The following is a 17,746-nucleotide window of genomic DNA, read 5'->3' as shown; positions in this document are numbered from 1 at the left end:
GTCTGAACGGTGTGTCCGGATCTACGCTCGATATCGAAGGAATAATCTACTTGCCTGTGACGTTGGGCTCCGTCTAGAGAAGGATGCCATTTGCCGTCGTACATAAGCTACATGTCGACGCCATCCTGGGCACCAACTCTCTCAAGGACTTCCGCGCCGTGGTAGACTTGGATGAGAATACGGTTACACTAAAAAACACGGGTGAGGTGTTCCCTCTGGGATCTCCTCGAGTGGAGGAATCTTACCTGTCCCGCATCTCATCTACCATTTGACTCCGCCCTGGTGGACAAGCTCTAGTGGTCGCGGAGATTCAAGGTCAACTGGTTGACGGGGCCACCGTCCTCGTAGAAGGACTTGTCGAGTTGGATGACTCCATTAAAGTTGCTAAAACTATGTGCACGGTGTACAACGACCTAGTGATCGTGGAATTGTGCAACCCCTATTCATCGAGGACGCTGTTATCAAGAGAATTAATATGTTACGATGATCCCCGAGACCGCACTTCTGCTAGGAACTACTGCGATTATGAAGCACGAAGCCGCCCGGCCCGGCGAGGCTCGGACTATGAACCGAAGAGCCAAGACCATTGGGTCCACTCAGGCATAGGCGCCTCTAGTGCTACGATCGAAGTCGATCAGGGGTCCGTACCCGGACTGGATCAAGTACTCAAGGAGAAGCCCAGGATCGCCTGGACGAGTCCAAATTGAGGAGCGAACAGAAGAGAATATAGACGAAGTTCCTCCAACCGTTCAAGGACATGTTCGTCAAAACCTCGATGCGCCCCGGACGTACGAGCCTACTTGAGTTTTCTATCGATACTGGAGAACACCCGCCTATAAAGCAACCCCCTTACCGAGTGTCCAAGGCGGAAGGAGACGTGATGGAGTCCGAAATACAATAATACTTGAGGCAAGACCTCATACGACCTTCTTCTAGTCCTTGGGCCAGCCCGGTGCTTATGATCCGCAAACCTGACGGCGGAATACGGTTCTGCATTGACTATCGAAGACTGAACGCTGTCATTATCAAGGACTGCGACCCGATGCCGCTCATTGACGATATTCTAGATGTACTAGGAAACACTAACCTGTTCTCTACAATGGACATAGCGTCCGGCTACTGGAACGTCCCGATGGCAGCGGATAGTGTGGAGAAGACTGCCTTCACTTGCAATTATGGCCTCTTCGAGTTGCTCGTGATGCCGTTCGGACTGTGTAATGCCGTACCGGCCTTCGAACGACTGATGCAGACTGTGCTTGTCGACCTTAAGTGGCGGACTTGTCTAGTGTACCTCAACGATTGCGTGGTCTTCAGCGAAGACTTTCCTACTCACCTAGTACGACTAAAGCAAGTCTTGGAACGGTTCCGATCTGCTGGGTTCAAGTTTAAAATGAAGAAGTGTAAGTGGGCTCGTGACCACACGACTTGCACACTGTAAGAGCGTTCCTGGGTTTGACTAGTTACTTCAGGCGGTACATCCCGGGATACGCGGCCATATCGGCCCCGATCGAACGGCTCAAGATGAAGGTAGTCCGATTCTTTTGGAGCGACGACAGCGAAGCCGCTTTCCTGCAACTAAAGCGTAAGCTGGTGGAACCTCCTATCCTTGTGTATCCGACATTTCAAAGCGTTTCCATCTATACGTGGAATCATCTAAACTCGCTGTGGGAGCGTGCTTGATGCAAACCGTGGATGGGCGCGAGAGAGTCGTAGCCTATGCGAGCAAACTACTAGTAGGTTCTGAGAAGAACTGGGCTCATAAGGAGGACGGTACTTCGGAGATCGAGTGTTGGGGCATTGTATGGACCACGCGCAAGTTCCGCTGCTACCTGGATCGCTGCGAGTTCGGCCTGTACACGGATCGCAAAGCCTTGACGTGGGTCTTCAACGAGACTAACCGCACGAGTAACGCTAAGCTGGCTAGGTGGGCCATGGAGTTGTCTCAGTTACGCTTCAAGGTGTTCCACAAGCCCGGTACCTCTATGGGTCATGTGGATGGTCTGTCCAGATTGCATACCCAAACCATCAATGCTATCTCTATGGCGGAGCTACTCAATGATGCTGACAAGCCCCCCCCCAAGTACTGTCGAAGTCGGGGAGACTGCGCCTCACGACTCGACTCTGCTCCCTACGGAACCCTTGTTAGAGAACGCGGGCGACTCTGGTCCCGTAGCGTTTCCCGACGAGGAAGAGGTTACTGACCAACTCTTGGTGTCCCCAGTTGATGTGTTCGGGTTACAACAGACTCGCTTCGTGGAAGAACAAAAGAGGACACCTTGAATCCAAGCTATGATAGCGTTCCTAAGCGATGGAGCTCTAGCTCTGGGCCCTTAGATGCGCACTAAGATCCTGCTGATGGCCCCTAACTACTCGGTAAAGAACGGTGTGCTCATGCGTCCCGTGCACTTGAAAGCTCGAGCCGGACCCGCGTCTACGCTTGAAGTACCTGTGATTTCCTGCCTTTCATATCGACTTTACTGCATCACTGTCATAAGGATGTACTTGCCGCGCATGTCGGAGCTACTAAGACGCTCGATAAAGTGCGCAAGCCCGCTTACTGGCACGGCTGGTAGAAGGATGTGGCCGAATATGTTTGAGAATGCACCGTTTGCGACAGTGGTAAAGGCTATCGCCCTTGGAGTAATGGCTGGATGCAGCGAATGCCAGTACAAGAGCTATCCGGGCCTTTCTCTCTACTAGCGGTGGATGCCATAGGCCCCCTAGTGGCTACTCCTCGAGGCAACAAGTTCATACTCGTCTTCGCCGACTACTTTACTCGATGGGTCGAAGCGTTCCCTGTGGCCCACTTAGACACTGTAACGTTCGTGGAGATAATGGTGACGAAGTGATCTCGCGGCACGGAGTCCCAGAGAAGCTGCTGAGCGACCAATGATCCAGCTTCATATCGAATTAAGCCCGACCTTTCTACGAAACGCTCGGAATCAAGAAGTTGTTTGGAGCTGCTTATCACCCTCAGACTTATGGTCCAGTCGAACGCTTCAATGGTACGCTGATCGGAATGCTAAAGATGTATTTCAACGAGGCTCAAAACGACTGGGACTTGTATCTACCCCGAGTACTATTCGCGTACCGTTCGTCTTACCACGAGGCTCATAAGGACTCCCCGTTTTTCAGTCTATATGGACGGGACCCGGTGTTACCTCTGGCCCCGCGTTTCTCAACACGAACAAGGGTGAGAGAGTACTGAAGTCGCTAGCTACCGACAAAAGCTATTCTTGTTTCTACAAGATACGATACGATTAGTGGAAGGCCAGCTCTTGAAGGCCCAGGGCAGACACGAGCAACGACTGAGTAACCAGGTGTCGATTAAGTTCAAGGAGGGAGACCCGGTATGGGTCTACCAGTACTTCCGGGCTCGTCGCGGAGAGAAGACTCCGAAGTAACTCGCTTTCGCGTGGCAAGGCCCGTACCGTGTGGTCGGGACTGTGGGGAAAACTCCTATCGCGTGGCTATTCCTTCTCACCCCAGCCGTAACGTCAATAGGTTGAAGCGTTTCCAAGGGCGGTGGAGCCGACCGCTCTCGTCCGAAGTACCTGATGGAGTCCAGACGAATCCTGGTACCGACGACGACGGATCTTTGTCGGAAGAAGACTCCCGTCTACTAGCTTTGTGGAGAGACTCCTGATTGGAGGGGAAGAGACAGCCCTGACTGGGGTTCCCTGCTCCGTGATCGACATAATCGCCAGACGCAAAAAGAACCGAGAAGAGCAGTTCCTGGTGTTGCTAGCAACCTATGAGACTCCTTGGAGACCTCGGAACACTCTATTGCCCACCTACGGTGCTATGATCAAGGCGTTCGAAGAGACCCGTCGTCGGGAGGAAGGCCTACCTGAACTACGTCGCACCGCGCGGTTGGAAGATGCTAGCGCCGCTGTAGACGAAGAGGGGCTACTCTTCTAGGAGAAGAGAGTCGTGACGGGCCGATCCATTGAGTCTGAGTAAGCTCGCGGCCCCGTCTTCCTCGGAAGTGTCCTGAAGAACACTTCTTACGGCTCTGTATATATTTTTGGATTCTACATTACGAGTGGCTGATCTATTGTGCCTTTCCAAAGTTTTGGCCAATCTGACCTTTAAAGGCTGGTCCTAAGCAAGGGTGGGTAGGGCTAAAGGTGGGATTTGAGGACGAACTGGGGTTGAATTGCTAAGCCAGGCCACTAAATAAAATGATATTTGACCAATAACACTGTTTGATTTTGCCGACTATGATCCAATAATACTTGATTGTGGAGGCCCTACGTAAGGGCTCCGATTTGGTCTAAAGGGTACCTTTTAACAAATTAAGGGCTGAATGGCCAGTATTTGCCGGCAATTTACCCTTACGTAAGGTATCCACAACAGAACGATTTTAAATCAAATATGGGTCCTCATCAGACATACGCTGACGAGGGAAGGGTATGTGAACAGGCTATTGCCGGGCCAGATCAAATCGTGTTTGTCGATGAAACTTCAAAGGATGGAAGGTATTGTACAATATCAATTTTGTGACTGCTACATCTTACCTTGTTAATTTGTAGTATGGTTTTGCTATGATTTAGGTCCTCCCTGAGAAAACACGCATAGTCCGGTCAAATAATATTTGACCGGACCACGCGTGTTGAGGCTGCGTCAAACAAAATGATACTAGAGAAGACGCCCCGCTTTCGTTTAGAGTGCTTAAATCGCGATTCGTACTTAGGTTCATAAGTATCATTTTGTTTGACGCAGCCTCATATGTCTTTGATTGGCATCGTCTTTTTTTCTCGTCAAAGGGTTAGGGTAAATTTTAGTCGGTTGCAACCGATCAGATAGGAGGTCTTCCGTAAGCGCCATCCTCCTACGTAGGACCATAAAACTGAGGGCGTTTTGGCAGAAAGGCACAGTACTACCTACCGAAAAGAAAACAATTTTATCGCGATTTCAAGAGGAAGAGCGAAAACGATAAATGAGGAATGAATCGTGGTGAAAATCAAAAAGAAACTTAAAAGAAAACGATACCACTACACCTACGCTCTTCCGGTGAGAACGGTTCTGGGCGCGTACGGATCACTAACTTCTCGACGGCCCTACGTTAGGCTGTTTTGTCGGATTTTTTAGTCGGCGAGTTGGAAGCAGAGTGCTCTCCCGGTGAGCTCGACTTCCGAGGTGCCAACGGAGACCGCGTGACCGAGCGTCTCCTAGAAGACACTGCCTTCTTCAACGAATATGCCGAGCTCGAATGCGAACGTTTGCGCGTACCGTCTCGCGACGCTTGGACTGGCGGGGAAGTCGTCGTTTTACCGTCGGTTAATTTATCGGGAGTGGCTTCGTTCCCCTTCGCGTGTGAAGGTAACCTCGCCTTATCCCGCCTGGACTCCTTACTCGCCTTAGTGGCCGAGGGCTTAGTCGCGGACTTCGACCGGGAAGCCGAACACTCCTCCGAGCGTGACCGCGGAGACTTTTTGCGCACTGGGGACCTCGATCGCGACCGTGGGGGAGATACCGAACGTTCTGGCGAAGCGGCGTGCGCTTTGAGCTTGCCTTTAGCGCGTGGGGGTGAAGGGGACCGTTTGCGCAACGAACTAACACAAGATTTTTTCAGGAAGGTAGCACTTCGTGACGGAGAACGGGAACGCTTCGCGCGCTCCTTCGACTTCAGAGGCTTGTGGGAGAGCTGCGGACGCTTGTTGGGGCGCTTGTCGTCATCCGAGCTCTCGTCTGAACTAGAGGACAGGCGCAGCGTTTTCTTAACGGAGCGGAGTTCTTCGGAGTCACTCTCGGCTTCGTCCTCTTCGTAAGTTGACTCTTCGTCACTCGCTTCCTCCCAGACCGCCGTGTAAGTACCGTCGGTACGCTCGTAAGCCGCGTATCCCGCAGAGTCCGCTTCAGACGAGTCTAGAGGAGTTACTCTGTGTGTCCGAAGGGCTCCTTTCTCTCGTTCGCGCGAAAGCGTGGCCGACATCTTCTGGAGTCGAGGGCAGTGGCTTAGCGCATGCCAGACCCCTTTCGAACGGTCTCCAACCCAATAGGGTTCGTGGTCCTCCTTCGACTTCATGTCCAGCAGAGCGAGAGCTAGGGCCAGATCTGTGAGCTGACTGTCCGGCTTCGAGCTGTTCGGGTCCAGGGATCCGGTGTGCTCCAACAACTCTTTGACGGTCGTGAAGCCTCCCTCAGCGATCCGGAACGGTTTAAGAGCGCTTATCACTTTACGCGAGTACGCTCCCGAGTCACGCGAGTAGAGTTTAGACAGGTTGTCGATGACCGGATCGTTGTAGGACTTGGCGTCTGGAGCGTTCCGACCTGGCTGCTCCCCCATCCACATAAGACGGCGTCGGTGCGCGCAGCTCATGAATAAGCGAAGAAAGCCAAAGTAGCCCCAGGTCTCGATACAGATACTCATAAACCAGACGCGCGCGACCACCGCCGCCATCTAGGCCTTACGACGCTGAGTCTGGGCGTTGGAGATCTTCAACGGAACGTTTGTCTGCCAGTCCCAGAACTTGGAACGGTGCTCATTCCAGAAACGCCAGTGAGAAGCGTGCACGTGCGGATACGCATGTGGGTTGTACCACAAGTGCGAACCCGGCCACGGATAAGCTAGCTGGTAAGGTTCTTGACCAAGCTCGGCCGCCTCGTAATAGATCCTCTTCAAGTCGTCGACAATTGGAGAAGGAGTCGTGTCCGACAGCTTAAACGGCAGCAAGGACGAAGGCCATTGGTGGCTCAGATGCTTCTTACCGGAGCGAGGTCTCTCCGTAATCGTCTTCTTCTTCGTCGAGCCGGAACTGACGCTCTTGAGCGGAAATCGACAGTCCTGTGTGAAGCGTGGGTGCTGAGGCGGCTTCCCGCGAGTAGTTGCCGAGACGGTTTGGGCATGATCACTACCGGCCCAGTCAAAGCGTCCGCGGCGTTCCCCGTGACGTCCAAGATTGCGACAACGATGTCATCCAGTAGCTCGAGGCCGATGGAGCTGGCGTTGCGGCAAGGATGTCACGCATGAGAACCCAGAAGCGCTCGTCGGCCGGAGTATCGTCGGAAGAAGAACCGTCGGAGTCGGACGACTCGACGTTCCAGACGGCCTTGAGTCTGCGGGGCGCCTTACCGCGCGGAGTGCCCATAACTGGGGTAGCGAAGAGGGAGGGTGCCGAGGGAAGTGTCTGGGGTCGAGGCAAAATTGCCGAATGAGTCGAAAGACTGACCGTCGGTACCTGGACCTCCAGTTCCGTCTCTCCCAAAATTCCTGTGATAACTGCGTATTGGGTGCAAGAGAGCCTCTTGAAAGGGACGAGGAATCGGGGTTCTCCTTTTCCAGCAACAGGACTTGAGTGATGGATAACGACTAAGACTGATGGGAGTCGAACAACTTCGAAAAGGTTCACCTCGGGTGTACTCAATTTCTTATTTGCCGAGAGTTCTCTCCGCTAAATGGAGCCTCAAGCTAGCGTTTTCTACGAGTGCCCGCTGGGAGCTGTGGCCTGTGTACGTAGGAGCCGTAACGGGCTGGGTCCTACCGACTCCTCTACGCAACGTTACCTGGGAGTTCCTGACCCAAGTGTGGCGTGTGGTCAAGATGAACTGTGATATTTGGGGCGACTGTGCGTCGTTGTACCGAGACGTGCTTCAAGCGAGCGAACTTCGACAACTCCGAGGCGCTACCTACGTGTATGGGGTATGGCGTGCACTATTCACTGTGCCTCCTATCGTTCTGCTCAAAGGAGAAGAAAGGTATGGTCGCTATGGACGGACGTTGCGGAGCTGGTGGATCGCCGGCAAGGTGACCTTCTCCGACTACATTCCGGAAGTCCTCCTCCGTACAAGAGACTCGAGCATACGCTATTGGTACGCTTTCTGGGACGCTCTCAAGGCCACCTGGATGCGCCTGTACGCTGTAGGAGAAGCCGCCTGATGGCTGGTACTACTATGCCTTTCCCTGCTGCTATACATCCCAGTCAACGTGTTTGATCTGGTGGAATTCGTACTCCTGGGACCCGTGGGTGTTGGGGCTGCACTGTTGTTCCTACTGACTTCCAACTACTGCCTCGAGTGGAACGGCTGGGGCCTCGCCGACACTCTTATCGTGGTGGTCGCCGTTGTAGTATCCCACGCTTGTCGTCGGTACGACGAGGGAAGCCCCCTACGAACCGTCTCCCCTAAAGTACTGGTTGAACTAGCTTTGGCAAGTATTCGCCGAAACGCTTCCAAACGTAGTATGGCCGAAGCTCGGAACATCGAACGTCTACGGGTCGACGACGACGTCGAAGTGTTCTATGACTTTTAGGCCGCCGACCCTGACTACATTGGGGACTGCACCGAGGACTACCCTGAGGCGTTCCATCCTCATCTATCAGTCGAAGTTACTAACGACGGAGTCAATATGGCTAACGTGAGGAATGTACGCAGAGGATCCGCTCGCCGAGGACGGCAAACGACAAGTCGGGGAGGATGTCCCGTACCCGGGAACGGAGGGGTCATTCCTGGAGCTCTGCCTCCCGACGGGATAACTCGAGGCCCTATAGTCACTCCTCGCCCGGCCGTCCCGTCAGGATGGTTCCCGTTGAACCCGACGACGCACGTGCCCCTGACCGAGCCCGTTAGGGTGGTCCTATAAGGTGATCTCAGAACGCCGGTGTCCTGGCGTCGTCGGACCCAAGCACCTCGCGTCATTAAGCCCCTTTCCAGAGCTCCCTGTTGTCCCACGAGGACTGGCGACAAACGAAGTGAATTCTTCTTTTAGTATAAGAAGTAGTGTAGTGTATGTAAGGTCGAGAAGGTGTTAAGCCTCTCTTCCAGCTAGCTCTCAGTCTTATATTTCCCTCCTTCTACTCAAGAGGAAGCCAAGCCAAATAAACAAATTTCTATTTCATCTTACAAGTGTTCCCATCTACCGTTCCTGCAACCACTGAACAAGACCGTTTCCCTGAACAGCCGCGGACTAACCGACCCTTGAAGGAAGAGGAGGTATACGACACAGTTTGGCCAATGGGATCTTGGATAGATGTGTATGACAACAACAAAATCAGCAATGTGTTTGAATGTGCTTGCAGTGCAAGGCTTGCACCGCGACGATGGCGGTGAGCCAGGCAGGTGGATGTGAGTCGACATATTTTTCTTTTGGGCCATTTAGCGCTCGTGGGCGAGAAATTTGCGAAATCGTACGTTATTCTACGCCGTTCTGCATGGTGTTTGCCTCGATCATATAGCTGCACAAGACGCTTCGCAACCCATTTTACTTCAATTTTACTGTGAACCAGTGCGAAATTTCCAGGAGTAAATTTACAACGCTGCTTGGTCGCACCCCAAACTAGGGGATTTTTACCTTTTCTTTACTACATGTATACTCGTGGAAATGCTCTTTTAGGGGAGACAGCACGGAAGAAAGACCATCCTAACTTCAGAATCTGCGACGTCCTTACTAGTGATAATTTCAAAGTGTTGTGGATAAATAGCAGCTGTAAGCACGGTAGTACTTCAGTATGCTACGTGTTCGGCCGGCCAGCGATGGTCACATCATTTTCGTTGTTTCAAGTTCCATCGCCCTCATAGTGTCCGTAAGCCGCACCCCAGGACTCGTGGGTTCGTATCCATAATTGACGGTGCTCGGCACTAAGCGTATTGGGGGAACAAAGAGCGTTTTCGACGTCGCTGTTACAACTGCTGCCGCCGTGGACGTCCCTCGCGTTCCTGTGGGTTTTGTCCTGAAATCAAAGCCTGGATGTCCTAAATAAGGCTGATGCTGATCACCAATTGCCGCATCAATTGCAGGCCGAGGTGGAGGCCAGTCCTCGATAATATGGCGGATCGACATCTCGTTGCGGGACTGAAAGCGCGTTAACAGCTTCCGTGCCGAATCCATCGAAATGTCTGGCAGTTTTCGCAGCGCTGCGGCCTCCACCAGCCTCATCAACTCGTCAAAAGTCATCAGCACACCCAGTTCGGCACGAGCCACGACCACGCGCATGATACCAGCCTCATCACTAGGGTGGAAGTACCCGGTCGTGCCTTTTGTCTTTTCACTTTGCGCTCGCTTTTTTACACGTCGATGTAGCGCCGCGAAGTGCACACCATACAACTTGGCGGCCGCGCGCAGACTCATTCCCTGCTGTTCTACCGCCGCAATGGCTTTCTCCCACGTCTCGGTCGGCACAGTGTGGCTAAGCTTGTATCCACGCTTGTCGCTAGCCGACGACGCCACGGGCGCTGCGTCCTGCATTTCGTCCATGCTGCTCCCATTATCGCTGCCTGCTTGTCTGTTGTGGGGGTGCATCAACCTAATACGTTCTCGGTGAAAAGACGAAAGGTCGCCAACACCATTTCCACCGCCTCTGGCACAGGTAGAAGAGCCAGTGCTTGTACCGTCCTCATGTTGGCTACTCGATCGCATCTCCTCATGGTCCACGGATAAATCTCTCGCGGGTTCCGACCGTGCTGCCTCGCGTCGATGATCGCTCACGAGAATGCCACGACGCTGTTGCTGCTGAAGATGCCGTTGGTGGCGCTGGCTGAAGCTGTGACGCAGCTGCGTCTGGCGCTGGATCTCACTGTCAAACGGTGTACGAGGACCTGAAGGGGACATGGAGTACATGACTACGTGAGCTGCATCCGAAGAGCTAAAGATGCGTCTGTCCGTGCTCGTCTCTTTTTCGACGTCGCTGGCGTTGCCGCTGCTCAGGCTTCTACCACTGGTCTGTGCCACGCTGGTACTCGAGTTCCTGTGACTGTTTCCATTGGCTGCGGCATAGGTACTGCTTGTATTGGCGCTTGATATGTGATCGGGGGCTGTGAAACGGAGCGGAACCTCGAGCCTGTCTGGCAGCCTGAACGCGGCCGCTGCCTTTCCGCTACTGTTGACTGCTGCGCTGAACGCGAAACTATTGATGTGCACGAAGCCATGTGCACGCTTGAACTCAAGTACCCAGCCGGACGGAGGGAAGTCGGTTGGGAGCAGCACCTTGCCGCCCTTGCTGGCCACGGCACGCACCGCCTGACGCACGTCGTCCGACGTGATGCGTGTCTGGTGGCGTTGTTTCTCCTTCAGCGTACGTAGCACCTCCTTCTCGTCTGCCTCGCTCAAGTATCTGCGTACGGATACGTCCGCCGCGGCGCAGCCACGGCTCATCATCAGCGGGTCGGCGTCGGCTTGGCCGACAAGTGGATTTTTTGTGTACGTAACACAATATTTTTGAGATTGTTCAGGTAGGACGATTGTAGGACGAGCAAGCTAAAAAAAAAGTTCTTAACAAGAAAGTAATGACACGTTGAGTTAACCTTTTCAAAGAACAGCTGGTCGCACTGAACTTAAGTTCAGTAATGTCAGTGGTAATAGCCTTTAGAGCATGACGAGAAAATAGGAGAAACACACGTCCATCGCTGGGATAACACACACGGGGCTGGGCGACGTGGGTGCCATAGCCGCGGAGCGGGTGCGAGGCGCGTAGCCGCAGCAAACCCGCGCGGAGAGCCCGCGAAGCAGGGCCGCGCGGTATTTGCGGAGGCGGGCCCAGCGCTGAGCTCACCAGCGAGCCGAGCACTACACTTTCCAGAACATTATATCTTCATATTGCGAGCGCAGCGAACCGCGGGGGCGCCGAAGGGGCGCCCAGCCAAGCGAAGCGCGGCTGGTCCCTTTTCTGCTGTGACCTCTAATCGTCGATTATGTCTTATTGCGACACTCAGAGGGTCAAAAGCATACATAAGTCAAGTCAAATGATTTGCTGTGTGCTGAAACAGTAAATACATGTGTTTGGCATGTTCTGTCGAGCATGACGCATGCGTCCAAGTGACGCACCGGTTGGACTACATGTATAGTTGATACGTCATGTCATTGATGGTTTTACTGCTACTGTAGATAGAGTACGTGCTCGATAAAGTGCAATGTACATGCACCTACAGAGGATGTTTGACATCTTATGTTGCAGTGATTGGGCAGTTGTACTATAAACTGAGAAGCATGTGCAATACAAAACGTACTGTATCCACTGATAGAGGTTTTGTTGCACTGGAGAACGCAACACCATCAAATCATTGACGCATGCCAGCAAATTGCTGACAGCAATAATCAACTTGGAGCATCCAAGTTGGGTGCGACTCCTTGATGATCGAATCGATCACGGCCGAACAGCCCCGAATTCTAGCAGTCGCTCAAATTTGAAACTGATCGATAAATATCTTACATGTACAGTATTGGGACCAAGGAAGTATAAATTATTCAATACTGGGAATGAGCGTACGACCTCGTTGGAAATCAGCGTCGGTGGCAAAGACACACAGTATGTTTAACTAACCTAATTACTGAGCCCAAGTGACAATCAAATCCTTACAGAGCTGATAATTCTTGAAAACAGGTGACAATCAAATACTTACGATGTCAAAATTGCGAAAACAAGCCGACCAGAACTAAAACAGAAGTGTGTTTTGTGGCTCATTTCGTGACAAGTCGAGTGAGACTCTCCGGGTCTGATGTCTCATCATATGAACCTCCACCATCGAGACTTGTCCTCCGCATGCGTGCGCCGCTACCTAAGCGAGGCGGACGAGAAGGAGGCACTGCGCAAGCTCATGGAGAAACTACGCCACCAGAAGCGCATAACGTCCGACGACGTGCGGATGGAAATACGCACCGTGGCTAGTCAAGGCGGCGCTGTGGCGCTCCCACTCGACTTCCCTCCGTCCGGCTGGGTGCTCGAGTTCAAGCGTGTGCACGGCTTCATGTACTTCAATAACTTCGTATTCGGTGCGGCGTCCAGCCGCAGCAGAAGTGGCGTCGAGGCGGCGGCTGCATTTGGGCTGCCTGCTCGACTCGAAGTGGCTCCACTTCGTTCCGCAGTAGCTCCAACCAACAATACCTACACCACTACAATCACACCTACTGCTAATCCGACCAATATGAACAGTAATAATAGCTCAAGTTCCACCACGGCGCATGCGAGGGGCAACACGACTGAAGGTGACAAAGAGACGAGCAAAGATAGAAACGGCTCGAGATCCTCGAAACCAGCTCACGCGGTCATGTCCTCCATGCCCCCTCCGGGTCCCCGAGCACGGTTTAACAATGAGATCCAGCGCAACTTCAGCCAGCGCCACCAACAGCATCTACAGCAGCAACAGCGTCGTGCCATCCTCGTAGATGGCCATCGACGTGCAGCCGCATGGTCGATGCCCTTGAGAGATTCATCAGGGGGCGACGAGGAGATGCGATTGAATGCCTCCACCAGCAGCAGCGAGAATGACGCGACGACTGACCCTAGCAACAGTCCGAGAGGTGAGAGGGATGGCGACGTCGGACCTGCCCTCGGAGTTGAGACCAGCTTGACGCAACCCAGCAGTCAACACGCAGTCAGCAACAATGCGAGCAGCATGGAAGAGATGCAGGACACGACATCCGACGCGTCATCGTACAATGACAACCGCGGCTATAAGCTGAGCCACACAGTGTCCGCCGAGACGTGGGAGAAAGCCATTGCGGCGGTGGAACAGCAGGGAATGAGTCTCCGCGCAGCCGCCAAGCTGTATGGTGTGCACTTCGCAGCTCTCCATCGACGTGTCAAGAAACGTGCGCAAGCAGTGCACGCAAAAGGCACGAGCGACTATTTCCACCCTAGTGACGAGGCTGGAATCATGCGCGTGGTCGTGGCTCGTGCCGAACTGGGGGTGCTGATGACATTTGACGAGCTGATGAGGCTGGTGGAGTCCGCAGCTCTGCGAAAATTGCCAGACATTTCGATGGATTCGGCACGGAAGCTGTTAACACGCTTTCAGTCTCGCAACGAGCAGTCAGTCCGGCATATTATTGAGGATTGGCCTCCATCTCTACCAGCCGTGGATGTATCCTCAACCGAAGGAATACGACCCCCATACCGGCCATACTTGGAACACCCAGGGTTCGACTTTGGACCCAAGCCTCCGGTCATTCGTCGACCGCAGTCGGTAGGGGCAAGTGCTGCAGCTATGGCTGCTGCAGCGAAGACGAGTTTATTCGTCCCGCCCACTCACCTGGGCCCTCCGTCTTCGAGTGTTAAGGGGCGAGTGAATGACACGAGGAGGTCAAAGGTGCGATTTGTGGACGGCGCCATGACACTGGACGACGGCCAGTTGCCGAACGGCCGATTGCATTTTATGGGTCCTCGAGCGCGCTCAGAAGGCGACGGCGACGCTGTGATGGTTGTATGAAAGATGCTGCGGAAGAAGTATCTGGCGTGTACATTTCATGTTGGTCAGTATGAAAAGGACACTTGGGCTATGAGCCATGACCTTCCTAGTCGTAAGACACGTCCAAGTCGGCCAAGCTGCGTAACATAATAAATTTCGAACAATTTGCTAACTGAATGCATGTTTAAGATAAATTTACGCCAGGAGAACAAATCCTAAATCATGGGAAACATCCGTCGCCAAAAAAACAGCGAGGCGAGAAGTTCGAGCTCCCGGTGAGGCGAGATCTCGTCCAGTTACTATTACTAATACCCATGCCGCGCTGGACTCCTGTGGATAACCTTGTCGTCTGGGCCAGCAAACAGCTTTAAACCTTTATCTATTTATTTACTGTTCAATCCGATATATAGGAGGTCACAGGGTCTGTTGCCCCCTCATTCATCGCAAGGATCCAAATTCCCCAGGCAGCAGACGACAATGACAGACTTCATCGCCAAGGAACAGGCCGCGTACCCAGACATCGCACAGCGCTACCAGAAGCTCAAGGACTTGCACGTCCGCAAGTACGTCTAACGCCTCCTCCGTCATCTACAAAAACCCACGCAAATGCTTTTATTTTACCAAACTTGACTAAATGTTTGCTCAAATTTTCTGCAGACTTTACCATGAGCTGACGGGCGAGCTCGAAGCTTTTGTGCGCGATCCGATGTGCCACAAACACCCACAAAACCTTGCCAAACTCTACCAGGAGTTCATCCGCCCCTTTCAGGACAAACTCAACCAGATCCGCCTGGTGGTCATCTGCACCGAGATCAGCACGCAGTTCGCCGACCCTGCCAAGGCTCAGGAGTTCATGGAGCAGCTTCTAGGCCAGCTAAGCACCAAGACAGCGCACGAGGCCGTTCTGCTATGCAAGATGCAGATCGCACAGCTCAAATTCCGTCGCGGCGCCGACTTTTTGGCCCAAGTGAAGGCCACAGTGGACGACGACAAGCAGGTGGTCGAGGGTCTTGTGGGTGCTGAGCCAGTAGTTCACGCCGCGTACTACCGCGTGGCTTGCGACTACTACAGCGCACTGGGACCAGCCGACAAGTTCTACAAGAACGCGCTCATGTTCCTGGCCTACACGCAGTACGACGAGATGCGTCCCAACGAGCGCTTCGATCTGGCCGTCAACATCAGCATTGCTGCACTCACTGGCGACGGCGTCTTTAACTTCGGCGAAGTGGTACGACATTACGATGAAAAATGAGATTCTGGACGGTGATATTGACGTTTTAAATGCTATTTTTTCAGTTGGCGACCCCGATCCTGCGCGCACTGGAAAACACGGACAAGCAGTGGCTCTCGGACCTATTGCACGCGTTCAACAAGGGCGACATCGACCGATTCAATGAGATTGTGGGGCAGAACAGCAAGGAATTCAACGCCCAGCCAGCGCTGGTGAGCAAGCAGGAGTACGTCAAGGAGAAGGTGGCTCTGCTGGCCCTGATGGTGCTGGTGTTCCAGCGTCCATCGCATGAGCGCAACATCCCGTTCCACGAGATCGCAGAGGCTACGCGTCTGCCGTTGGAACAAGTCGAGTGGCTCGTGATGCGTGCACTGTCCTGCAAGCTCATCAAGGGATCCCTCGACCAGGTGGACGGCATCGTACGGGTCACATGGGTGCAGCCTCGTGTGCTGGACAACTCGCAACTGCAGGAGCTCGTGACTCGTCTGGATGGCTGGGAGAAGAAGGTAAACTCGACGTTGCTGTATGTGGAGGAGCAGACCCCCGAGCTGTTCCAGTAGACAGCCAGCTACTTCATTGCTCTTCTTTGAAGGATAAGGGTCGTAACACGGTGGGGAAAATGATACGATAATCAGCTCGTGTTTGTGTAGAACACTGTACAGGATCCAGACTCAAGATCATCAATCGTACCATCGAAATCTCTGTTTGCTGAAGATAATTGGCTCTGTAGAGGTGCTTGGACTGTCATGGGATGTTGAAACCCTTGGTTCGTTCTCATCGACCACCACGGTGTCCGGTATGGCTTTAAAACTCAGGAGTTTGCTGTTTTCTTTGCCCAAGATACTACATGTAGTTTCGGTGAAAGCAGGGACGCTAGCTTACCAATGGCACTAACGCTAAAGATGCTTCGGCCAGCTTGCTCTACCAATGGCACTACTAATCCTCCGAGTTCGAGGTCAGCGAACGTGGCGCTTAGGGTGGTCTCGACTGAAGGCTCCTGAAGCCACAAAAAAGCAGCCGACAGACCCGAAAACGTTAGGTCAGGTCTGGTACGGCAAACCCGAGAGCTGAACCGTGGTTCAACTGTCCGAAGATACGTACGAGGACACTTTTCCACTTTCGTGATTCAAGAGTTGGGATCACCGGGGTCCGTTTCCTGTCAAGGGGGGGGGAGCCATGTCCTTAAAGACAATTCAAATAAATTTATGAAATGGAGACTGACCTTTTATAAAGCTGGTGATCAACACGGTTGATAGAAATATTCGAGAAATATGGCAATGCTATAAATGGGAGACAGGTCTGTAAGCATCTCGCTGCAGTACAAAAGTTTAATGATTCGCATGTCCTTCAGGTGAGAAATGCTGGTTAGAGTATTAAGCTGCTTGATCTCCATCGTGGTTCGCTTCTGTCGTCGGGCCAGGGGGAGTAAATTGCACGTCTGCAACCTCCCCGAACGACTTGGAGCTGGTTGAATCAAGTTAGCGTAGGGGGTCCTTTGAAGAAAAATGCTGCTGAGGCTACGTTCGCGGAAGCGTCTGGGGGACGAAATTATTCGATCTCACTCCTTCGTTCGGAGGTCGATCGAATGGCATAACGAGATAGTTGAAAGAATCTCGAAGCGTGGTCGCTCTGAAGTTGAGGATGAATCTTGAGCATCTGCTTGATCACTTGCTTGATGCACTGGCTTCGATCGCCAGTGCTGCGGTCAACCAGAGAGTCGAAGATAGAGATGTGAACTGTTTCTTCAGTTCCGAGCGAGAAGAAATCCGTCTTCTCAGCGCTGTGGGGTGGCTGCATCTTCATGTCAAAAGTTGAATCATCCTCTTGTGGTGTGTTCTGGTGCTTGAGAGAAGGAAGAGGGTGACCGAGACAAATTAAAGACCGTCGACTCAAAGTCGACTAGCAGCCTGCGAATCCGACCCCGACAGAGGGGCGAGAGGGGGGCAGTGGCGGCATGAAGAACACGGGCATGTGGTGGTCGATAACCGGCTGTACAGGAGTGGGGGCTTTCATACTTGCAAAACGAGACGCCAACGTGCTGCCGTTGGGCGAGGTGAGTTCGCTCGACGGGTACGCGGAATTGTCACTTCCGCAGAAGAAGAGGAACTGCGGGCGCTCGTTGGTGGAGCTGCTTCGACGAGCCTCGAAGACCGACGAGTTGTCTACCGTCGTCAAATTCTGGAACTGCTCGAGCGTCAGCACACGGAAGCTGCCCGCCGTGTTGGTTGCTGTTGAGGCTTTGGCTGTGGAATTAGCGGAGCGACGGAAGAGACCTCCGAGGCCGATGGCACGCATGAAACCTCGCATGATAGAGCTACTGGGCTTGTGGATTTTAGTACGTTATTGCGGAACGTTGATTCGAGTTGCTCGAGTCAAATTGGGGAATGACAACAC

At 53.1% G+C, this 17,746-nt stretch overlaps 4 protein-coding genes across 4 annotated transcripts; 2 read left to right on the top strand and 2 right to left on the bottom strand.

Annotated features, from left to right (window-relative positions):
* Nucleotides 1-9,478: 9,478 nt before the first annotated feature.
* On the bottom strand, nt 9,479-10,186 carry PITG_00016 (DNA-binding protein, putative; the record flags this gene model as incomplete). The annotated part of the gene is made up of 1 exon (XM_002908607.1): nt 9,479-10,186. The coding sequence occupies one exon, from the start codon at nt 10,184-10,186 to the stop codon at nt 9,479-9,481; it is 708 nt and encodes a 235-aa protein (XP_002908653.1).
* A 3,152-nt stretch (nt 10,187-13,338) lies between these two features.
* On the top strand, nt 13,339-14,142 carry PITG_00015 (DNA-binding protein, putative; the record flags this gene model as incomplete). Its single annotated transcript, XM_002908606.1, has 2 exons — nt 13,339-13,984; nt 14,111-14,142. 2 exons carry the CDS (start codon nt 13,339-13,341, stop codon nt 14,140-14,142), a joined length of 678 nt encoding a protein of 225 aa, XP_002908652.1.
* Nucleotides 14,143-14,570: 428 nt separating this feature from the next.
* On the top strand, nt 14,571-15,912 carry PITG_00014 (26S proteasome non-ATPase regulatory subunit 13, putative; the record flags this gene model as incomplete). The annotated part of the gene is made up of 3 exons (XM_002908605.1): nt 14,571-14,684; nt 14,779-15,349; nt 15,418-15,912. 3 exons carry the CDS (start codon nt 14,599-14,601, stop codon nt 15,910-15,912), a joined length of 1,152 nt encoding a protein of 383 aa, XP_002908651.1.
* Nucleotides 15,913-17,251: 1,339 nt separating this feature from the next.
* On the bottom strand, nt 17,252-17,659 carry PITG_00013 (uncharacterized protein; the record flags this gene model as incomplete). Its single annotated transcript, XM_002908604.1, has 1 exon — nt 17,252-17,659. One exon carries the CDS (start codon nt 17,657-17,659, stop codon nt 17,252-17,254), a length of 408 nt encoding a protein of 135 aa, XP_002908650.1.
* Nucleotides 17,660-17,746: the final 87 nt, after the last annotated feature.

This window comes from Phytophthora infestans, genomic scaffold (assembly GCF_000142945.1).
Source record: "Phytophthora infestans T30-4 supercont1.1 genomic scaffold, whole genome shotgun sequence".
Taxonomy (NCBI): Eukaryota; Oomycota; class Peronosporomycetes; order Peronosporales; family Peronosporaceae; genus Phytophthora; species Phytophthora infestans.
This window is presented reverse-complemented; position numbering and strand designations above follow the sequence as displayed.